Genomic DNA, 23,535 nt, shown 5'->3' with positions numbered 1-23,535 from the left:
CAGTTCCCGATCCAGGCGAGCCCCAGGTACCTGCAGGCCCTCTCTCCGTTACCCTCAACTAGCTCGGCCCACGAACCAACGTCCCTCTCTTCTCCTCGCCTGGCCATCTTTGTGTCCCGGGGGGGCCTCCTGCAGCTGACCTTGAAGGCGCTGGAGGCATTACCCCGGTTCACCCTCCGTCCGGCCCACTCCTCGCTTTCCAGCGGCTCCCTCCCGGTACTGCCGACCAAGCATTCGGGCGGGCTCCACCCACCAACGAGCCTTTGGCTACGGCACCTCGGAAAGGCCTAACTGTCAGTAGATATCCCCATTCTAGCTAAAAACCTGGATTCAGGTAATCCACTGTGCTTCTCATTAATCTTTGTGTGGTTTCACTGTGCACAAATGGTTATTGCATTTAAAAAAAAACAAAGTGCAAAATTAACTTGGAACAATGTGGCAACTATTCGAAGCCTTCACTTAGACAAGTGGTTGGCTGCAGGGAAGAACAGTTATCTGATCATAGTGTCTGATGTAGGTCACTTGCCGTGCGATTGGTATCGGCGCATACCTTGTCAGACTGGGACAGAGAACTATCCAAGTGGAAAACTCGCACATCATTTTGACCGGAGCTGGAGCCTTGAACAAGGTAAGATCAAGCCTTCTCATTGATAAATCTCTGTCACTGGCAATCCTTCCCGAGATAACACTCTCTCCAACAGCCGTCACTGCAGTACACTGTAGCTTTCGCACCAAGACCAATATAGTGTCGACTTCACAAATAGAAATACAATATTTTTATTTAGAATGTTTGAATTATTTGCACAAACCTCGGATTTTTGAGGGACAGTCATTTTAAGATCTATATACTTAATGAAAACATCTCCTAATAATCTCTAAGGAAGGTTGTACAGCAATACGATAAAAACAGTATAATGCGATTTAGTTTAGTTTAGGATAGAGATTTTTTGAGTGTTTGATGATTATATATTTTCCATGTGTATTGCGTTTGCAGACCTACATATACCTGCTGCTGCAAGTAAGAATTTAATTGTTCCGTTGTTGGTACATATATACGACAATTAAACACTCTTGACTCTCTTGAGCTTGAGCAAGTCTACATGCTTATGGAACAACTATTGTTGCAGAATGGGATGTTCACATTATTCCACATAAACAAAATAAGTTGATATTTTAATTCAATGATAAGTTATACAGTTTACAAACATTCCACCACTCGCCTGTGTATAGTGTTTAGTTTAGAGATACAGCATGAAACAGGCTCTTCGGCCCACCGGGTCCATGCTGACCATCGATCACCCATTCATACCAGTTCGATGTTGTCTCACTTCCTCATCTGCTCCCTACACACTAGCGGCGATTTACAAAGGGCAATTAACCTACAAACTCGCACATCTTTGGAATGTGGGAGGAAACCGGAGCACTCGGAGAAAACCCACGCGGTCACAGGGAGAACGTACAAACTCCGTACGGAAAGCAACTGTAGTCGGGATCGAAGCTGCTTTCAAGCAGCAACTCTATTGTTATGTGAACAGTATGTGACTTCATAGAGTTGGGTGGCAGAGTGATGAATGAGCCTTGGGTATTTCCTTAACTGAACCCACAGTATCGTCACTTAGAATTAAATGTGTAATTGCGTAGCCATTCATTGGATTTTAACGAGTTTTGAAACTAACTGTATTTTAGACGGTGTCTTTTAAATTGAAAAACATTTATAATTTATTTCATACATTATGATTATGGTGCTTAAATGAGTTAGCCAAAGGTTTCTGCTTGACTTTTTTGTCCAAGATTTGGTGTTTTTGACAACTGCATTTGGACCATATTGGATTAAATGATAGTAGCTAATAGGAGAGGTTGCACAGACCTGGATTGTTTTCTCTGGAATGTTGAGGGGAAACTTGATAGAAATGTGTGACATTTTGAGTGGCGTAGATAAGGTCGACAGTCAGAACCTTTATCCCAGGGTGCAAATGGTGAAGTCAAGGGCATTGGCCAAAGTTGAGAAGATCAAAGTTTAAAGGGTATATGCCAGGGCAAGTTTTTTTACATAGGTGGTGGGTGTCTGGAAGGCACTGTCTGGGGTGGTGGTGAAGGCAGAGATGAATGTGGCATTGAAGAAGCTTTGGGATAGGCACGTGCTCATGCAGGATATGGATCACGTGCAGGTAGTGAAAGAAGGGATCTACCGAAATAGCCCTTGAAATAGTTGGTTTGTATTTGGAGATTATTTAGAAAAAAAATAGGTGCAGGTGTAGGCCATTCGGCCCTTCGAGCCAGCACCACCATTCAATATGATCATGGCTGATCATCTAAAATCAGTACCCCAGTTCCTGCGTTTTCCCCATATCCGCTGATTCCTTTAGCCTTAAGAGCTAAATCTAACTCTCTCTTGAAAACATTTGAGAAGATGCAATAGTTTTAACCATCTCCCTGTTCGTATCTTTATTAGATCCTGGCATAATTAGTGAGAAATTATCCAGGGTGACGTCCAGACAAGACAATGTACAATATACCCGTGGGACTTTGGTGCTGCTGGACTACCAGATTTTCCAGACCATTGGATGTTACATCTATTAATACTCAGACATGATTTCTTTCTCTTTTTTTATGTTAAACATTAATATAGTTCAAGTTCAAGATAAACTAACCTCATCTGCCTTGACATGACGCATTCCCTGCCTATCTAAAAGTCTCTTGTACTCCACGACCGTAATTGCCTCCACTACCACCACCACCGCTGGCAGCATGTTCCAGGCACCAACCACCGTGTAAGGAAAAAACATGCCCCCACTCATCTCCTTTAAGCTTTACCCCTCTCACCTTAAAGTTATGCCTCTTAATCTTTGACATTTCCACCCTGGGGGAAAAGGTGTCTACTCTATCCATGCCTCCAATAATCTTATAAATTTCTATCTGGTCTCCCCTCAACCACCAGCATTCCAGAGAAATCAGTCCAATTTGTCCGACCGTTCCCTGTAGCTAGTGCCCTCTAATCCAGGCATCATTCTGGTAAACTTCCTCTGCACACTTTCCAAAGCCTTCATGTCCTTTCAGGGCGACCAGAACTGCACACAATACCCCAAATGTGTGTCCTAACCAAAGTCTGTACCATGACTTCCTGACTCAATGCCCCGACCAATGAGGATGTGTTTAGCTTGATTACCAGTCATTATTTATTTCTAATTGAACAATACTGAGAAAGATTATTTTGTCAATATCACATTGCAATTAGTTAAATCTGGCTAGGTGCAAATTAGCTGCCATTATTTTACAGTACAACTGTGAACAATAGTTCATTGATTAGAAATGCTTTAGGACATTCTGAAGGGACATGGAAAACGTATGGAAATGCAAATATTTTCCTTTAGTTAAGATGTGAAATTATGTTTGCATTGTTTTGTTTTTTTAAAGTAACCGGAACAAACAATAGGGGAAACAAAACTCTGTAGTCAGGTTATAAGCTACCTAGGGATTAATTCAGGACTAATTTTCCTTCAAGTGCTTCCACGCCAAAGCACTTGGAAAATGTAATATTTTCCCACATTTGTGAGTTGGGATCCAGTGTTCAGTTCAGCCACCGTTACTATCATCAGATAGGTAACAACGGAGGGCATATTACTTATAATACAAAGTGCCAAAGGCAAGGAGATTTCTGATGAAAAGTGGTGGGAAAGAAGGACAAATAAGATTATTTTAAGAAGTGGAATGTCTTTCCCCTCTTCAAATTGGTGAGTGGCAGGTAGGAGGACAAGCTGGGTAACATTGCCAACATTTCACGAGGAGGCACTGAAGGCACAAAGGCTTCATTTTCTTTTGTTTGAAGAAGAAAGCTCTCTTATTCCACTTTAGCAAACCACAGTGCGCTCAGTGGGTACAGGTTGCTGCGACTGTGATTTGGTTGGAATCAGAACGCCCTCCGAGGCACACAATACGATGCGGGCAATCCAGAGGGAAATGCTGAGCGGCCCCGTGCGTTGTTTTTGCCTCTCTCCCGTTAATGTGGAGTAGTGACGGTCAAGGGTGCCACTTTTCGCCGGAATTTAGACAGGACTGGCTTTCTGCTTGGCTGAGCCTGTGTCACTGCTCAGTTTGGTGATTCACAGACAGCTAATGTGCAATGCAGGCAGCCTTCAGCTGGCCATTATCATTTGCAGACCAGATTATTTTATCAAGGGGGGTGGCGTGTGATCAGTGCTGGAAGTTGCCTAATCACGTTATGTCTGCATTACCTTCTATGTGTCAGTGGTCTGTAACTACAGAACCAAATTGCCGTAAGACACCTAGATTCATTTAGGTGCCCTGTGAACCCTTGCCTATGAGATATGGGCAAGAGAGAGAGAGGAACGAAATGGATTTTGCTCATTGAATCAGCTTTAATTTGCTGTTAGAATACTTGCATGCGTAATGAACAGAGAAGGCAAAGTGTCATGGACATCCTTCCATCCCATCTTACAATAAACAGCTGTACGTGGAACATCAACATTTCCATCCCTCTGACCTGTCGGCTTGTGTGAAAATTGAAATAATGATAATGTGCGCCTCAGACTGCATCAAAGTATCAGGACATCAAAGCCAGAAGGCATGAAATGCAAATGATAACATAAAGCAGATGGATTGAGCATGATCGTCGACACAGAATGAATTTCAATACAGCTTGAGATAAATACGTTATCCCAGCATTTTTTTTTTTTTTGTTCTTGCTTCTGACTCCTGACGATATTTTTTTTTTCACACTCCAGCAATCACTCGCTCCATCTCTTGCGTTTCAGGTCATGTCGGCACAGCTCCAGTGGAAATAATAGGATATAAACTCGGAGGTTGTTATTTGCATAGAAATAGCATGGAGCCCCAGGCAGTGGAGAGAAGGACAAGGAGATCATTTGTCTAAAATTTTAATGAAAACTTTTGCTGAGGCAGAGGTTTTTCTTCTCCCCCCCCCCCCCCCCCCCCCCCCCCCCCCCCCTTTCTCCCTACTGGTAAATTAACATGGCTCGACTGTTGAATTAGATGATACAGGATAGATTTTAGTGAAGGGATGCGGTGACATGTAAATTGCAATTTGGTTCCAATGATAAAAACTGAAAGGTGGGGACGAGGGGGGTTGTCGGGTGAGCTGAATGGCATGAATATGTTGCCCTGGTTTTGTCAAACTCAATGCAAATCATACATTTTATTTGTGAAGGATTGATGCAGACTTGTATCAGTCTGGTTGGTGTTAAATATTAAAGGCAGCTTTTTATTTTACTTTGCTAAACAGTCGCACCTTGGGCACGTTGAATGCTGATGCAGTTCAGCCTTTTATCTTTTAAATAATTTTAATTTATATAATTTTGGTTTTAAGGGCAGAACTTAAAGATTCCAATAGAGAAATTTGCAATCTATTTTTCCTTTTTGTTATTCTGCCTTATGCTTTTCTTTAAAAAAAAGATAATTTAGAGATAAAAAGAAAGCTCTCTTTTTTTTAAGAGAGAATTATTTATATTTTCAATTTAGCTTCTCTAAAGTTTGGGGGAGTACATGAAGCAGCCCATCTTCTGTCTGTGTGCTGGGCCTTTAGATATTTTGTTCATATTTATTGACTCGGTGTTTTGTGGCAATGGAAATTTAATATTTTGGAACAAAACCATCATTTTCTTTGTGTGACTTGCTGTCCTTGAGGTGATGAGACAGAGGCTTGTGACAGCTTTTTCCGGGGAACTGTGGAGGTGTGAAGATTTGCTTGGAGACCCCCCCTCCTCCCCCCCACAAAAAAGTCCCTCGTAAATATTTTCAGGTGGTGTCTGGAAGTATGTCAACATTTGCAAGATATCTCCCGCGTCAAAAGCTCGAAAACCATTATAGTAGGAGATGCTGTAACACATAATTTGATGTCAACCATCTCCTCCCTCGAAGCAGCACTGCTTAAGGCTAGTGATTTACATGGTTTGACATCTCGCGACAAATCAGGAGGTTTTTGCAATCTACTGTGACTAGTGCGATTGTATTAAAATTTCTTAACGGTCTTGTTTCCAGAGCGGAATCTGATCATGACGGCACAGTGCAGTATTCCTATTACTTAGTCAATTTAAAAATATTCCCTCTGGAACACGTCAAGTCATCAATCTGCACATTAGGTAAGTGAACTGTTAGTGTATTGGAGTTGACAATAGGTGACCTACCTACAAGGTAACCAGATTTCATTTGACCAGATAGTGAATAGTACCATGAGGAGCAAGCATCACCATCTTGTCTTATATCCTTGTGTCTCTTGGCCTCCTGTATCCAACATGAGAATTTAGTATTTGAATATTAAAATGGCATAACTGATGAAGTCGACAACAAAATCTGGCTCCCTCACTAGATTTATCTATAACTATATTCCTTTGGAGTCTGAAGAAGAGTCTCGACCTGAAACGTTACCCATTCCTTCTCTCCAGAGATGCTGCCTGTCCTTCTGAGTTACTCCAGCATTTTGTGTCCATCTTTGGTTTAAACCAGCATTGAAGGGGTCGAGAGGACAGGAACTCGCCAAAAGAGAGCTGACATAGAGCTTCGCCCCACAATTGAGATTGAAGTCCCCCCATTTCAGGGCACCATAATGTTTGGGACACATGGCTTCACAGGTAATTGCTCAGGTGTGTTGAATTGCCTCCTCCATGCAGGTATAAGAGAGCTCTCAGCACCGAGTCTTTCCTCCAGTCTTTCCATCACCTTTGGAAACGTTTATTGCTGTTTATCAACATGAGGACCAAAGTCGTGCCAATGAAAGTCAAAGACGCCATTATGAGACTGAGAAACAAGAATAAAACTATTTGAGACATCAGCCAAACCTAAGGCTTATCAAAATCAACTGGTTGGAACATCATTAAGAAGAAAGAGAGCACTGGTGAGCTTACTAATCGCAAAGGGACTGACAGGCCAAGGAAGACCTCCACAGCTGATGACAGAATAATTCTCTCTACAATAAAGAAAAATCCTCAAACATCTGCCCGACAGATCAGAAACACTCTTTAGGAGTCAGGTGTGGATTTGTCAATGACCACTGTCCGCAGAAGACTTCATGAACAGAAATACAGAGGCTACACTGCAAGATGTAAACCACTGGTTAGCTGCAAAAATAGGATGGCCAGGTTACAGTTTGCCAAGAAATACTTAAAAGAGCAACCACAGTTCTGGAAAAAGGTCGTGGACAGATGAGACAAAGATTAACTTAAATCAGAGTGATGGCAAGAGCAAAGTATGTAGAAGAGAAGGAACTGCCCAAGATCCAAAGCATACCACCTCATCTGTGAAACACGGTGGTGGGGGTGTAATGGCCTGGGCGAGTATGGCTGCTGAAGGTACTGGCTCACTTATCTTCATCGATGATACAACTGCTGATGGTAGTAGCATAATGAATTTTGAAGTGTATAGACACATCCTATCTGCTCAAGTTAAAATAAAATACCTCAAAACTCATTGGTTCATTCTACAGCAACTCAATGATCCCAAACATACTGCTAAGGCAACAAAGGAGTTTTTCCAAACTAAAAAATGGTCAGTTCTTGAGTGGCCAAGTCAATCACCCGATCGGAACCCAATTGAGCATGCCTTTTGTATGCTGAAGAGAAAACTGAAGGGGACTAGCCCCCAAAACAAGCATAGCTAAAGATGGCTGCAATACAGGCCTGGCATAGCATCACCAGAGAAGACACCCAGCAACTGGTGATGTCCATGAATCGCACACTTCAAGCAGTCATTGCATGCAAAGGATATGCAACAAAATACTAAACATGACTACTTTCATTTACATGACATTGCTGTGTCTCAAACATTATGGTACCCTGAAATGTATAAACACTGCTGTAATTTGTACATGGTGAAACCAAAATGTATAAAAATGACCTTTATTAAAATCTGACAATGTGCACTTTAACCACATTAATCTTTTCTATTACAAATCTCAAATTGTGGAGTACAGAGGCAAATAAATAAATGATGGGTCTTTGTCCCAATGGATGGCGGTGCTGGCTCAAAGGACACTGTAATTCATATCCATGCTTCAATGTCTGGAATTTAGTTAAACATCTTTAACCCTGGTTAAAATATCCGAAGTCAATACTTGGATATCTCCTCTCTCCCATCGGGCAGCAGATGCTTTCGGATAGACATATGGATATGCAGAGAATGGAGGAATACGAGTTATGCGCAGGTAACTAAGTGTTGGTCTTGGCATCATATTTGGCACAGACATTGTGGGCTGAAGGGCCTGTTCTTGTGCTGTACTGTTAGAAACATAGGTGCAGGAGGAGGCCATTCGGCCCTTCGAGCCAGCACTGCCATTCATTGTCTGATCATCCACAATCAGTAACTCATGCCTGCCCCATATCCCTTGATTCCGCTCGCCCCTAGAGCTGCATCAAACTCTCATTCGTGTCTGTTCTATACTAAAGCCTGAAAGCCCGTGCCACGAGACTTAGGAACAACCTCTTCCCAGACCTCTTATCAGACTACAAAATGGTCCTCCCATAAGTTGGAGAGAGCAATTTCTTCATTGAAAAGATGGACTTTTTCTCTATTACTGTTAACACTAGAAGGGTCATAAAACTATATTCTGCACTCTGATATTTTTCTCTTTGCACTACCCGTGTGTTTGGCTTGATTGTACAGAAGCATGATCTGATTTAATTGGTTAGCACGCAATCAGAAGCTTCTCACTACCTCGGTACATGTGACAATAGACAATAGGTGCAGGAGTAGGCCATTCGGCCCTTTGAGCCAGCACCACCATTCAATGTGATCATGGTTGATCATCCCCAATCAGTACCCCGTTCCTGCCTTCTCCCCATATCCGCTATCTTTAAGAGTCCTATCTAGCTCAATAATTAACCAATTCCAATACCAATGCTGAGTGAAGCACAGCAGCTTGATTGTGAACGACTCTTGACACTTCTGTTCCTTGAGCTGCAAAAGGGAATCTTTATCCATTCTTAGGACAACGACTTTTTAAAGTCCTAACCTTTCCCACACCGAATCTGCTCAATTTCCAGATTTGACTCGACCTTAAGCTTTTGCCATTTTGGAATTATTTTTCTCCATTGCTTTCCAGTTGATTTCTTCTTCCCATCAATTCATTTGCCTGCAGGTCAAGCTTTTACCTGCTTCACCATTTATCGAACATCTCTGAAATCTTCCCGTTCCTCTTTTGCTGAGCGAAAACCTTTTTGATCACTTTTATAGTTGTCTCTTAATTCCCTTGGAGGCAGGAAATCTGCTAATTTCTTCCTCTGTGAAGCTCCTTCTCTATTGGGGTTGTTAAATAAATGCAAATAGTTTTATTAGATTTAAGTAAATGCCAATCAAAATGTCAGGTGTTGCAGCGTTGCTGAGATGGATTTTGTGCAACATGGTTTTGTTAGCATGAGTGATAGAAAGCCAACCAGTCATGACTCACCCATTACAATGATCTTTTAACACTTAAGCAGCTAACAAACCAGTTAACCATTCTAAATGTCAGAAATTCTGTGGACTCAGCTTTGCAGCAAAGATTTTCAATAATGGTGCAGGTTCAGATACACTATCTCCTTTTTTTGCCAATAGATATTGCCTGACAAAGTCATATTGTCATGACAATGGCAAGGTTGGCTTCTGGTGCTGATCCAGGTAAATCTGATGAAATTACAGGTATGGAACCCAGGTTGTTTAAAATGTGTTCAGTTTTTCCACTTACATGGGTAAGCATTCCACACCGTTCTCTCGACGACAGGAGCGCTGGTGAGTCTGTCACCTCTTCAAGGTATACAGAGAAATTCACCAGTAGTATTTACCCTCAAAATCTTCACTAAACACACATGCCACATGCAGTGAAATGTGGAAAAAATGACCTTCAAATCATTGCAGTTTGCTTACTTTTTGATTGATTGATTTGAATTGATTTAAAGATACAGCCTGGAAACAGGCCCTTCAACCCACTGAGTCCATGCTGACTATCGATTACCCATTTACAATAGTAGTTCTACGTTTCCCACTTTCTCATTTACTCCCTACACACTAACAGTAATTTACAGAGGCTATTTAATCTACATGTCTTTGGGATGTGGGAGGAAACCAGAGCATCTAGAGGCAACACACTATCCTACACACAATTTACAATTTACATTAATTTTCAAACCTGTACTTTTTTGGGATGTGGGGGGAAACCGAAGCACCTGTGGGCGGCATGGTGACGTAGCAGTAGCGATACTGCCTTACAGCACCAGAGACCCGGGTTCAATCCTAACTACGGGCGCTGTCTGTACAGAGTTTGTACGTTCTCCCCGTGACCGCGTGGGTTTTCTCCGAGATCTTCGGTTCCAGGCCTTAGGTTTGTTCTTTAATGGAATGCTAGACTTGTATGAGCCGTGTGTTTTTTCTGGTTGGGCCCGTAGACAAAGACCATGGAACAGTACAGCACAAACACATGCTCTTAAACCCACAATGTATGTGTTGAACATGATGCCAAGACCAAAACCTGTACCATTATCTGCCTGCACATAATCCATATCCCTCCATTTCCTGCGTATTCATATGCCTATCCAAAAATCTCTTAAAGACCAATTTCATTATTCTGTTTGGGACATAAGACAATAAAACATTGTTGACTCTTGACTCCTTTAAACTTTGTCCCTCTCACCTTTAAGCTGTGCCCTCTAGTATTTGATTTTTCCACTTGGGGTAAAAAGGTTCTGACAGTCTACCTATGCCTCTCCTAATTTTATATATCAGGTAATTGAGGTTTGTACCGATCTTCAACCATGCTTCAGCATTGCGATTAGCTGATCATAATAGCAGGTAATTTTAACACAAATAAAATGCATCATTCAGAGCTGGCCCTGATGAGCCTGAGCTCAAACATAGACTATTCATACATAGACTATTTAAACATAGATTGAACTCAAACATTGACTAATCAGATAGATTGGGAGGAGCCAAAATTAGACAATAGGTGTAGGAGTAGAATAGGTGTTTAGCTCAATTGGCCACAGACTTGCTGTCGTCGAGGGCAGCCATGAGTTCCAATCTTATTCCAGAACGTGTTAATTCAGATTCAGATTCAGATTCAACTTTAATTGTCATTGTCCGTGTACAGTACAGAGACAATGAAATGCATTGACAAGGTAATGTAAGATGATGTTAGTGGTGAAGAGGTGTTACTTTTCAAGAGATGCTGTTGTTTGAATGAAATATCAAGCTGAAACTGTTTTGAAGAAATCCAGTGACATTATTCAAAGGGTGGCCGTTTGTACATACCGGCGAGTGTTTGTCCATCAACACTTTCATTGCCTGTTTTTGAGGTCAGGACTGCTACAAATTGGCTTCTTTGTTTGTCTCCACCACATGCAACTGCATTTCAAAGTAATTCACAGTATGTGAAGTGTTCCAAGACATTTCCAGCAGGTGAGATGCAGCATACAAATCTCGTTTGTGTTGCACCTTCAGTGCCTGTGGAGAGGTGAGGTTTGCCTTCTTTCTGCCCTCTGCTGCCAGAGCATCCTCTTGCTCTCCTCCTGCACAACACACAGCTGCCGTCACCATGCTGTGGAGATGAAAGCTCTTCTCTACGATTCATCGAGTCAGTGCTTTGGTGACATTGCAAAATCCTTGCCCTTCATTTGACTGCTTCGTATCTGGCCTGGGCTTCATTTGAGTATTCCATTCATTGCACGAGTCTCCACGACAGATCTTACTTTTACTTCTTGCATACATTTTTTACGACTGGGTGGCACAGCAGTAGATTTGCTGCCTCACTGCGCCAGAGTCCCGGGTTCGACACTACAGGTGGTTGTTTGTGCACATTCTCCCCGTGACCTGCGTGGGTTTTCTCCGGGTATTTTCTCCGAGAGTGGTGAATCTCTGGAACTCTCTGCCACAGAAGGTAGTTGAGGCCAGTTCATTGGCTATATTTAAGAGGGAGTTAGATGTGGCCCTTGTGGCTAAAGGGATCAGGGGGTATGGAGAGAAGGCAGGTACAGGATACTGAGTTGGATGATCAGCCATGATCATATTGAATGGCGATGCAGGCTCGAAGGGCCGAATGGCCTACTCCTGCACCTATTTTCTATGTTTCTATGTATTCTGGTTTCCTCCCACACTTCAAAGACATACAGGATTGTAGGTTAATTGGCTTGGTGTAATTGTGAACGTGTGTGTAAGATAGTGCAAGTGTGCGGAGATCGCTGGTCGGCGTGGACTTGATGGGCCGAAGGGCTGTTTCCGCACCGTATCTCAAACTAAACAAAAATAAAACCGCATTCGGAAAGATCAACCGAAGCCGAAAATCCTCCGCTGGTGTTCCTGCATATATCATTTGTCCGAAGATAGATACAAAATGCTGGAGTATGTAACACAGCGGGCCAGCAGCATCTCTGGAGAAAATGAATGGGTGACGTTTCTGATCGAGACCCTTCTTCAGCCACCAGCTCTACAATCTCAGTTGTCCGAGGATTTGGCCCAAGTTTTAGTTTCAGATACACAGCATGGAAACAGGCCCTTCAGCCCACCGAGTCCTTGCCGACCATCGATCATCTGTTCACACTAGTTCTAAGTTATCCCACTATTGGTTCCACTCCCTACACGCTAGGAGCAATTCACGGAGATCAATTAACCTACCACCTACATGTCTTGGAGAAGGCAGAAGCTCCCGGCCCGTCGAGGCCAAACCTCCACAGCAGGCCTAGCTCTCCTGCCGTGAAACCGGCAACCCTCCTGGAGTTGTCCAAGACTCGTTTGCTGCTCGGCCACGAACACTGAAAATCGAGGAGGAGTCGGCAACGGTGGTGGACGCTGGATAAAGGGTCGTTTTCAAGATGGCGGCGGACAGAGAAGAGAATCGGTGCTGCCAGGACAACAGGTCTTTAAGGCCGAGATAAGACTGCACACATAAGAACTTTAAAACGGTGTGGGCGGGCGCCAGAAACGTGGCGACTCTGTGTGTACTGTCTCGGTGAAGTCTACTATTACACTACATTCATTGCACTTTTGTACTTATTTATGATTGTGCTTATCTATAGTATTATTTTACTAGATTGTATGCAAAACAAAAGAAACATGGGACAATGAAGTATCAGCATGTGAGTGGAAACCCACAGGGTCACAGGGAGAACATGCTTAAACAAGAAATTGTTTAAGTTTTAGACAATAGGTGCAGGAGTAGGCCATTCGGCCCTTTGAGCCAGCACCACCATTCAATGTGATTATGGCTGATCATCCCCAATCAGTACCCTGTTCCTGCCTTCCCCCCATATCCCCTGACTCCGCTATTTTTAAGAGCCCTATCTAGCTCTCTCTTGAAAGTATCCAGAGAACCGGCCTCCACTGCCCTCTGAGGCAGAGAATTCCACAGACTCACAACCCTCTGTGAGAAAAAGTGTTTCCTCATCTCCGTTCGAAATGGCTTGCCCCTTATTCTCAAACTGTGGCCCCTGGTTCTGGACTCCCACAACATCGGGAACATGTTTCCTGCCTCTAGAGTGTCCAAACCCTTAACAATCTTGTATGTTTCAATGAGAAACCCTCTCATCCTTCTAAACTCGAGTGTACAAGCCCAGCTGCTCCATTCTCTCAGTATATGACAGTCCCGCCATCCTGGGAATTAACCTTGTAAACCTACGCTGCACTCCCTCAATAGCAAGAATGTCCTTCCTCAAATTAGGGGACCCAAACTGCACACAATACTCCATGTGTGGTCTCACTAGGGCCCCGTACAACTGCAGAAGGACCTCTTTGCTGCTATACTCGACTCCTCTTGTTATAAAGGTCAACATGCCATTTGCTTTCTTCACTGCCTGCTGTACCTGCATGCTTACTTTCATAGACTGATGAACAAGGACCCCCAGATCCCGTTGTACTTCTCCTTTTCCCAACTTGACGCCATTTAGATAGTAATCTGCCTTCCTGTTTTTGATACCAAAGTGGATAACCACACATTTATCCACATTAAACTTCATCTGCCATGCATCTGCCCACTCCCCCAACCTGTCCAAGTCACCCTGCATTCTCATAGCATCCTCCTCACAGTTCACACTGCCACACAGCTTTGTGTCATCTGCAAATTTGCTAATGTTACTTTGAATCCCTTCATCCAAATCATTGATGTATATTGTAAATAGCTGCGGTCCCAGCACCGAGCCTTGCGGTACCCCACTAGTCACTGCCTGGCATTCTGAAAGGGACCCGTTAATCCATACTCTTTATTTCCCGTCTGCCAACCAGTTTTCTATCCATGTCAGCACTCTACCCCCAATACCATGTGCCCTAATTTTGCCCACTAATCTCCTATGTGGGACCTTATCAAATGCTGGATTTTGGATTTAATTTTTTTTAACAGGTGCTACTGCAACATTTTTCAGCAGCCCCAATCAGATTAAAATTGACACCTGAAGTCTTCACAGTGTTTAAAACCCGTGATCATTGATCCTCACTTGTAAAGCTACATGACTGTGGAGTAACTACCCATTCACAGAGAGAATGCCTTGTAATTTCCCAACACGGAATGAACAATCCTCCACACCAGCAGATAATCAATCCTGAAAGTGCCGTCACAAATGACCCCCTCTGTCTCAAATTTCTGCTCGCTTACTCGTGTCCACAGCCTTCAAGTTACTGATTGCGATGATGATGTTCCTCAATCACTATTTAATAGTACCCCCAGTGCACTGAGAGTACGCTGGTCTCTCAATTAAAGCGAGATACAGGGATAGGAGGTAGACAAAAAGGCTGGAGAAACTCAGCGGGTGAGGCAGCATCTATGGAGCGAAGGAAATAGGCGATGTTTCAGGTCGAGACATGACCCGAAATGTCGTCTATTTCCTTTGCTCCAGAAATACTGCCTCACCCGCTGAGTTTCTCCAGCATTTATGTCTACCTTTGATTTTCCAGCATCTGAAGTTCCTTCTTAAACATGCAGGGATAGGAGGGTGTGTGTTGGTCATGGTCGTATTATTTAAAGTAATATTAAAGCATTAACTTCAGGATTCTTACATTGGAGAACGATGTAGTTGGATCTGAGGTCTATAAATTGATAGTTCAGCTTTAGGTTTGGAAATACAGTGTGGAAACAGGCCCTTCGGCCCACCGAGCCCTTGCCCACCAGCAATCATCCGTATACCAGTTCTATCCTACACACTAGAGACTATTTACAGAAGCTAATTAACCTACAAACCCGCATGTCTTTGGAATGTGGGAGGAAACCGAGGTACGTGGACACGGGGAGAATGTACAAACTCCGTACAGACAGCACCTGTAGTCAGGATCGAACCAGAATCTCGGGCATCAACTCCACCGCTTATGTTCTTGATTTTCTTCAAGGTCAAGCAATATCAGTCAGAAATGTTTCTGAAATATTTTTTTTAAGCATTTACATTTTCTTAATATTTCTTTAATGTTTACTATAGAATTTTTTTAAATACATTTGGACAGGTACACAGATAGGAATGGTTCAGAGGGATATGGGCCAAGCGTGGACAGATGGGACTAGTGTAGATGGGGCAGCTTCATTGGAATGGGCAAGTTTGGGCCGAAGGGCCTGTTTCCGACACAAAAGCATTTAATACAATCTATTGTGTGGGAGGTAGGGGACAGAAAAATAAAGGTTGCTAATGAATTTTGATTCTAATCATTGCCATTCATGGTGACAAACGTGTAATATAAATTACCCAAAAGCATCACTAAATCTAAATGTGGTGTGAAACCAGCACTCATTCAGCTAGTAAACTTTATGTTCCTTTAGTTTCCAATATTTTACTGCTTGCGCTGCGCTGCATAATATTGATGTGATTTGTGTCCAACATGTCAGACATTCTCACCTTGATGTGAAATCTCATGCTGGAAATCTGAAACAAAAACAAAATTATGCAAATACGCAGCATGTTGGGCAGCATCGGTGGAAAGTGAAATGATGAACAATTTTAAACTTTGAAACATCACCGATCTGAAACGTTAACGGTTACTTTCCTTGGTTTATGACCACCAGGGGCACCGGGGCGATGGCTGCCCTGCTGGCAGTCTCTTCCATTTTTTTTTCTTTTTGTTATACTTTAGTGCGTTAAAAGTTTGTTTTAATGTTCTTCGGTTTGTTTTATGTGGGGGGGAGGGGGGGATCGGGGGAAACTTTTTTTCAAGCTCTTACCTTCCCGGAGATGTGATTAATTTTCGGATCACATTCTCCGAGCTCTGCGGCCTTCCATCGATGGAGCTGGAAGCCTCCTCGTACTGTCGTGAGCCCGACTGTGGGGCGTGGACTTATCATCGGAGCTGATCCCTTGCCTGGGATTGCTCCCACCGCGACCTTCGGGGAATCACCATCAAGGGCTCCCAGTCTCGGGTGAGGCTAGTCGGGAGCTCCAACGTCGCCGAAGGTTCGACCAGCCCCAATGCGAGGTTCGATCGCCCGGCGCGGGGGAGCTGACATCCCCCCGATACGGGAGCTTGATCGCCTGGACGCGGAGGGACCGATCACCGCCGGCTACGGGAGTCAAGATCATCCCATCAACGGGGGCTCGAGGCCCACGACCGAGGAAGAACAAAAGGAAGAGACTTGAACTTTATTTCGCCTTCCATCACAGTGAGGAATGTGGAGGAGTCACTGTGGTGGATGTTCATGTTAAAATGTGTTGTTTGAGTGATCTGTTGCTTTAATTGTATGACTGACCTGGCCAATGAAATTCCTCGTATGTTGCAAAACATACTTGGCGAATAAAGTGTGATTCTGATTCTGATTCTGATTTCTGCTGGTTTTGTTGGTTGTGTTCAGAGCTCTAACTTGGGTCACTACAGTTAGTACTCACTGCTCAGAAAGCTGGAGAGAATTAGTTATCCAACTCTCTGATTTAATGTCCTCTTCATTGGAATTCCTGGACTTCTGTAGGGAATATCGGCCATAGACAGCATTAGATCCATCGCGGACGCCTTTCATGACTCGCACACGATCAAGTGCTGAAACCTTGCAAACTTCCACGTCAAAAGATATTAACTTGAATGAGGTACCAAATGCCAATTTGAAATTGCAGCTAGTCAGCATCTTGGGCTGAGGAAGAGATAAACGGATAAGAACCAAAGAGGCAAAATCAACAAACCATCGGCAAATAAACCATGGAACAGTACTGCAGAGGAACAGGGACTAGGGGCCCACCATGTCTGTGCCAAACATAATGGCAAGATAAACTAACCTGTCTAGTTCAGTTTAGTTTAGAGATGCAGCATGGAAACAGGCCCTTCGGCCCACCGAGTCCGTACCGACCAGCGATTCCCGCACACTAACACTATCCAACACATACTAGGGACAATTTACAATTTTACCAAGCTAATTAGCCTAAACCTGTATGTCTTTGGAATGTGGGAGGAAACCGAAGATCTCGGAGAAAACCCACACAGGTCACGGGGAGAACGTACAAATTCCATTTAGACTGCACCCGTAGTCAGGATCGAACCCGGCTCTGCCGCTGGTAGGCAGCAACTCTACCGCTGCGCCACCTGAAAGTCCACACATGATCACCACTCCTCCATTCCCTGCATACCATGTGCCTATCTAAATGCCTCTTAAATGCCTTTTGTTTTGTTTTCGCGCACATTCTCTCTGAATCAGAGTGTGCCTGAAAGTATTTAGTTTTCATCTCGAAAAGCCTTTTGTCTCCATTGTGCTAAACTCCATTACTATTTGAATAGAGGTGAGATACGTTAGCAGTAAAGGGAGGTCAAAACCCAGACTATTACTATTAAATAGCAACAGCATGCACGTACAGTGACAGGGACACTCTTTGCTGTCTTGGAAGGTTTTATAGGGCAGCCGTTAGTCACTGTAGGAATACTGAGATGTATGCAATAACCTTCAGGCAGCATAATTTCTATTAATCAGCTATGGGGTCATTGGCAGAACGCAGAGAAATCTGTAGTGGGGGATGGTGGGAGGGGGTGGGAAATAAGGAAAAGCATCCACTGAAACCATCTACTTTCTCAATTCTTTCAAATCCACTGGGCTCATAGCAGTTTGTAGCCTCGTAACTGGTTCAGACTGACTGCCTTAAATAGTATGAAATGGAAAGAACCCAGCAACTGTGGTACCACACGTGAAACACAAAAAGCCTTGGGCTACAAAACACACTGGCATTTTGGGAGTGAAATTGCTTCTGTTAATTTAAGAGAGAAAATAAAGTGGCATGAATACAAAATAGGATTCGGTCTTTGCACCAACTCCATCATTTCCTTTGTGTGTACTTGAGATTCTAGGACTCAGTGAAGGTTCGGGTTATGGGACGGGCCTGCTGGTTTACGAAACCCCTTGTCAGTCGGCACTAGAAACAGCAGGCACTGGATTGAATTCTCAATTTCAAGTTACACTGCCTGCACCCCCCTCTCTTTCCCATACCCATCCTTTGCACTCCCATGTCTCCCAACCCCACACCAGTCACCGTACTTCTTTCCCCTCCTTCATACACTCATCCCCCATCACCAAGTCACCCCTTCCCTTCTATCTCGCCTTCCCTCTTCCCCTTCCCCTATGTCAGTCGCCTTCCATCCAAATCCTTCCTTCTGGCTTTCACTCCTCTTTTCTCCTTATCTGACATCCTTTTGTCTCCTTTTCACCTCTGGCCTTTGTCTCATAAGTCATAGGAGCAGAATTAGACCATTCGACCATCGAGTTCACAGCTGATGCATCTTTCCCTCTCAACCACATTCTCCTGCCCTCTCCCCACTTGTCAAGCGTTGCACCCCCCCCCCCCCCCCCCCCCGCCCTTTCTATATTTTTCCAGTTTTCTCTTTTACTCCATCAGTTTTTGAAGAAGGGTCTCGACTCGAAACATTGGCTGCCAATCCCTCCACAGATGTTATCTGACCTGCTGAGTTCCTCCAGCATTTTTAATGTTGTACCAAGATAAGCATCTGACTCTGCAGTTCCAACTGTTACTAACAAAAATACCCTTAGAAATGGGAGAAATTAGTCTTGGGTGTTATTTTACATTAAGGATTTGGATTATGTGTAGGAAGGATTAGGAAGGTATAGATTGTGCTGGTCATTTCCATGATGTTGAGAACAGCATTTGCTGTTTTCACTTGTGAGTTTGAGTTTAGTTCATTGTCACGTGCTCCGAGGTACATTGAAAAACTTTTCTTGCGTGCTAATCAGTCAGCACGTGACAATCAAACTCACAAGTGAAAACAGCCAATGCGGTTCTCAACAACATGGAAATGACCAGCACAATTTATACAGCAACATGATCCAAATCCTTAATGCAAAATAACACCCAAGACTAATTTTTCCCATTTCTAAGGGTGTTTATTGTTACACATTGACTGAGTCAAAGTCATACAGCATGGAAACACGTCCTTTGGCCCAACTTGCCCATGCTTACCAAGTTGGTATACTCTGTTCAAGAAGGAACTGCAGATGCTGGAAAATCGAAGGCAGACAAAAGTACTGGAGAAACTCAGCGGGTGCAGCAGCATCTATGGAGCGAAGGAAATAGGCAATGTTTCGGGCCGAAACGTTGTCTATTACCTTTGCTCCATAGATGCTGCTGCACCCGCTGAGTTTCTCCAGCACTTTTGTCTACCTTGGTACACCTTGCTTGTCTTATGAGCCTACATTTGGCCATTATCTCTCTCTAAACCCCTTTCTATCCATGTGTTGCCTAGCCAGAGTTTTATACAGCTTCAATGCCATCTCTTGTTTATGCTACTTTTCACAAATCCATATGCTTCACAAAACTCATTCTGCTCCTGAATATTGAAGTTGAGGTTGGTGAGATGATAAACATGCGCATTTCAAACTGGTGGGGAAATGGGCCTCCGTTCAAAATGGATTTTCCCATGCGTTTTGCTCCACGCGGAAATTACATTGGCAGAAAAAATATATATTTTAGTGAATACTGCAATCATTTTCAACTTTTAAATGCAGCAACAGATTTGTTTCAGGCAGTACCATCCGAACAAATGTACGGGAGGAAAACACTCTTGAATTCCACCTCAACAGAAAAAATTGGCTCCAATTGCAATGAGAGTCACAAAAAATCTAAAATTATACCTCTGACCTCGGACAATGAAAGGCCTGGATAGAGTAGATGTGGAGAAGATGTTTCTAGTAGTGGAAGAGTCTAGGACCAGAAGGCACAGCCCCAAAATAAAATAGAATGGAGATGAGGAAGAATTTATTTAGCCAGATTTATTTCCACAGCTGAATCTGTGGAATTGATTACCACAGACAGTGGTGGAAGGCAAATCACTGGGCATTTTTAGAGCATCTATTGATAGCTTCTTGATTAGTAAAGTTGTGAAGTTATATGGAGAAGGCAGGAAAATGGGGTTGAAAGGGAAAAATAGATCGAATGACGGAGCAGACCGATGGGCTGAATGGCCGAATTCTGCTCCTATGTCTGCTCCTATGACTTCTCCTGGTTAAATAAAGGTTAAAAAAAAAAATTTTAAGAATGTCTTACGCTGATCTTTGGGACCCAGATGGGTGTCTGTTGTATATTTAATATTAGCAATGGCAGCATTTCTATTCAGTGAATGCATTTTATTAATCTGCTGAGTTTAATCTTCCTGTAGTGATTCTACAAAGCCATTAAAATAGTAAATACTCTTGCTGTGTATTCAAAAGGAAAAGCTGATAAAAGGAACACCACTAAATATCAAAGAAATTGCATCGCTGACAGTCCTGAGCATCCGTCTGTGTCAGTGCAGAGTCCCCTCAAGGTTAGGCTGTACTTGGTTCATGGTTCCTCTGCTCTGACTTGTCATTTACATTAATAGGTTGCACCCTGTGCCTGGTGTCTGGTTGAAACAGAGGGGAGCAGACGGGTTCCATGTGTGCGATCATATTTTCACAACTGCTGACCCTGACCGCTTAACGCATGAGCGATGAAAATCTGCTTATACCATGAAAGTGCTGACAAGTGCAAGCACTTCGGTGACATTAATAGATATTTTCTTTGAAAAAATAAACAATTTCTGCACAGGCTCTCAGCTCTCACATGGTCTTGGGTGGTCTGCAGTATGCCGTTGTTTGTGGCATCTTTGTACGTGACGTTATAATGGTGTATTAAATTAAATAGTTGCTGCCCCGCAGCGCCAGAGACCCGGGTTCGATCCTGACCTTGGGTGCTATCTGTGTGGTGTTTGCACGTTCTGCCTATGACCGCGTGGGTTTCTTCCGGGTGCTCCGTTTCTTCCCACATCCTAAAAGCGTGTGGGTTTGTAGGTAAAATTGGCCTCTGTAAAATTGCCCCTAGTGTGTAGGGAGTGGATGAGGAAGTGGAATAACGTTGAACCAGTGTGAACGGGTGATCGATGGTCGGCGTGGACTCGGAGGGCCGAAGAGCCTGTTTCCATGTTGAATGTCTAAACAAAACTAAATTAATGCACACAATTGAAGGTGGGCTCATCACCAATGCGACTTGTTGGCTTCAAGATTAAATTCCTAACGTACAAGAGTAAAAACTAATCTTCCTCAGGCACTGATGCTCCGAGTGGAGACACTCAGTGTCTGGAGATTGAAAAATATCAAACTTCGTGAGTTTGTTCAAATACATGTTCAAGTAGCATGTTCATGTTAAATTCTATAGTGTTGTGTTCTTTTTTATTTTATTTGTGTGGCTGTATGGTAACTCACATTTCACTGCACCAATTGGTGTATGTGACAATAAATGTAACTTGAACTTGAAGTACTGTAGGAACTCAGCGGGTCAAGCAGCATTTGTGGAGGGAATGATTCAGTGACATTTCAGGTTGGGACCATTTCTTCAGACTTGAAGGATTTGTACTAATAGTTAGGCTCCCGTAAGCTTTTCCTGGTTTGTTATATTCATTGCTTCTTTATTTTCATGTTATCTTAACAAGTCCCTAACTCATCTTTTGACGTGCCAAAATGTAGCGGTACATCAGAACATATCTAAACCCCAACGTCAGGTTGGGGACACAAGGAACTGCAGATGCTAGTTCACAAAAAAGATAAAAAGTGCTGGAGTAACTCAGCATCTCCAAAGAAAATGGAAATATGATGTTTAGGGCCCCCACCAGAAACGTCATCTATGCAATTTCTCCAGAGTTTTGCCTGACCCGCTGAGTTACTCCAGCATTTTGTGTCTTCCAACGTAAGGTTATTGTGTAAGTGTAAAATGAATAAGATGAGAATATGACACAAATGGGTTAAGCTTTTATATAAGAAAGAACTGCAGATGCTGGAAAAATTAAAGATAGACAAAAAATGCTGGAGAAACTCAGCAGGTGAGGCAGCATCAATGGAGAGAAGAAATTGGCGACGTTTTGGGTCGAGACCCTTCTTCATAGATGCTGTCTCACCCGCTGAGTTTCTCCAGCATTTTTAGTCTACCTTTAAGCTTTTATATAGTTAAGAGTCCCATGCTTTGAAGCCATTGACTGTGTAGTACCTTTGCTCCCAGGTTCTGTCATGTTGAGAATCCGTAACTCAAGTGAAGGAAATGTAGAACAAGACGCAAAGTGTTGGAGTAACTCAACAGGTCTGGGAGTATCACCAAAAGGAATGGTCAGGGTGAATCTATTTTGTGGTTGAGTGTTGACGAGTTTTAGTTTCATTCGCATTTCTTTATCAACCATATCTGCAGCAACAGTTGAAGCACAATTTTATTTTTTGGAAACTTTTTAAATTAAGCGCTATTGTTGAGAACCTCATCCCCTAACCAAACATTCGGGGAACACAGAACAGTACTGCACAGAATCTGGCCGTTTGGCCCACAATGTCCGTGCCGAACATAATGCCAAGATAAACTAATCTTCTCTGCCTGTACGAGATCCATATCCTTCCATTCCCTGCATATCCATGTGCCTGTCTAAAAGCCTCATAAATATCACAATTATATCCCTCCACCACTACTGGTTGTATCCCTCCACCACTACTCCTGGCAGCACGTTTCAGGTCCCCACCACCGTCCAAATAAAAAAAACACGTCACCGCACATTTCCTTTAACCTTAAAGTTCTGCCTTCTACTCTTTAACATTTTCATCCTGGACAATGCCTTATTCTATAAAGGCTTTTCAATTTTTATTGGGAGAAAATAGTTGATTTTCAAAAGGAAAGAGCTAAAAACAGGTTTGGCCAAAATGTGATTAACACCTTTGAGAACACAATTAGTTTATAAAACATATTGTAAGTGTGGATTAAAAAAAATTTAAATATCAGTAGATCACTAATTGAATATAATTAGTAAACTGATGAAAGTTTCGTTATGTTAAATGTAGTGGCTAATATATTAATTTCATATGAGAAGTGGTAATTACAAAATGAAGTGACTAACTCACAGAGTGGTGGTGTGAATGTTAAAAGGCTTTTGTGTAGAAAGTAGCAGATATTTTCTTGACAAATCCCAAAAGAGCGTTCTACAAGAAATTGTAAATTGTTCCTGGTGTGTCGGACATTGCTCGTGTACGGGGCGATCGCTGGTCGGCACGAACTCGGGCATGTTCCCACACTATATCTCTAAAGTCTAATGTCAGTGCATTTTTAATGACGGTGTGAGCTGGTACGGCATATCAGCACTCCTAAATAGTTAATATCTCGATTC

General features: G+C 43.0%; 1 protein-coding gene across 1 annotated transcript in view; it reads left to right on the top strand.

Moving 5' to 3' along the window:
- acaca (acetyl-CoA carboxylase alpha) overlaps window positions 1–23,535 on the top strand; it is a 225,406-nt gene that overhangs the window by 137,406 nt on the left and 64,465 nt on the right. Inside the window, exon 44 of the mRNA XM_033046251.1 lies at window positions 518–628. Within this exon, the coding sequence (XP_032902142.1) occupies window positions 518–628 (111 nt within the window). The remainder of the gene's footprint in view (window positions 1–517; window positions 629–23,535) is intronic.

This window comes from Amblyraja radiata, chromosome 28 (genome assembly GCF_010909765.2).
Source record: "Amblyraja radiata isolate CabotCenter1 chromosome 28, sAmbRad1.1.pri, whole genome shotgun sequence".
Classification (NCBI taxonomy): domain Eukaryota; kingdom Metazoa; phylum Chordata; class Chondrichthyes; order Rajiformes; family Rajidae; genus Amblyraja; species Amblyraja radiata.
Note: the sequence above shows the minus strand (reverse complement) of the source record. Positions and strands in the feature narration are given on the sequence as shown.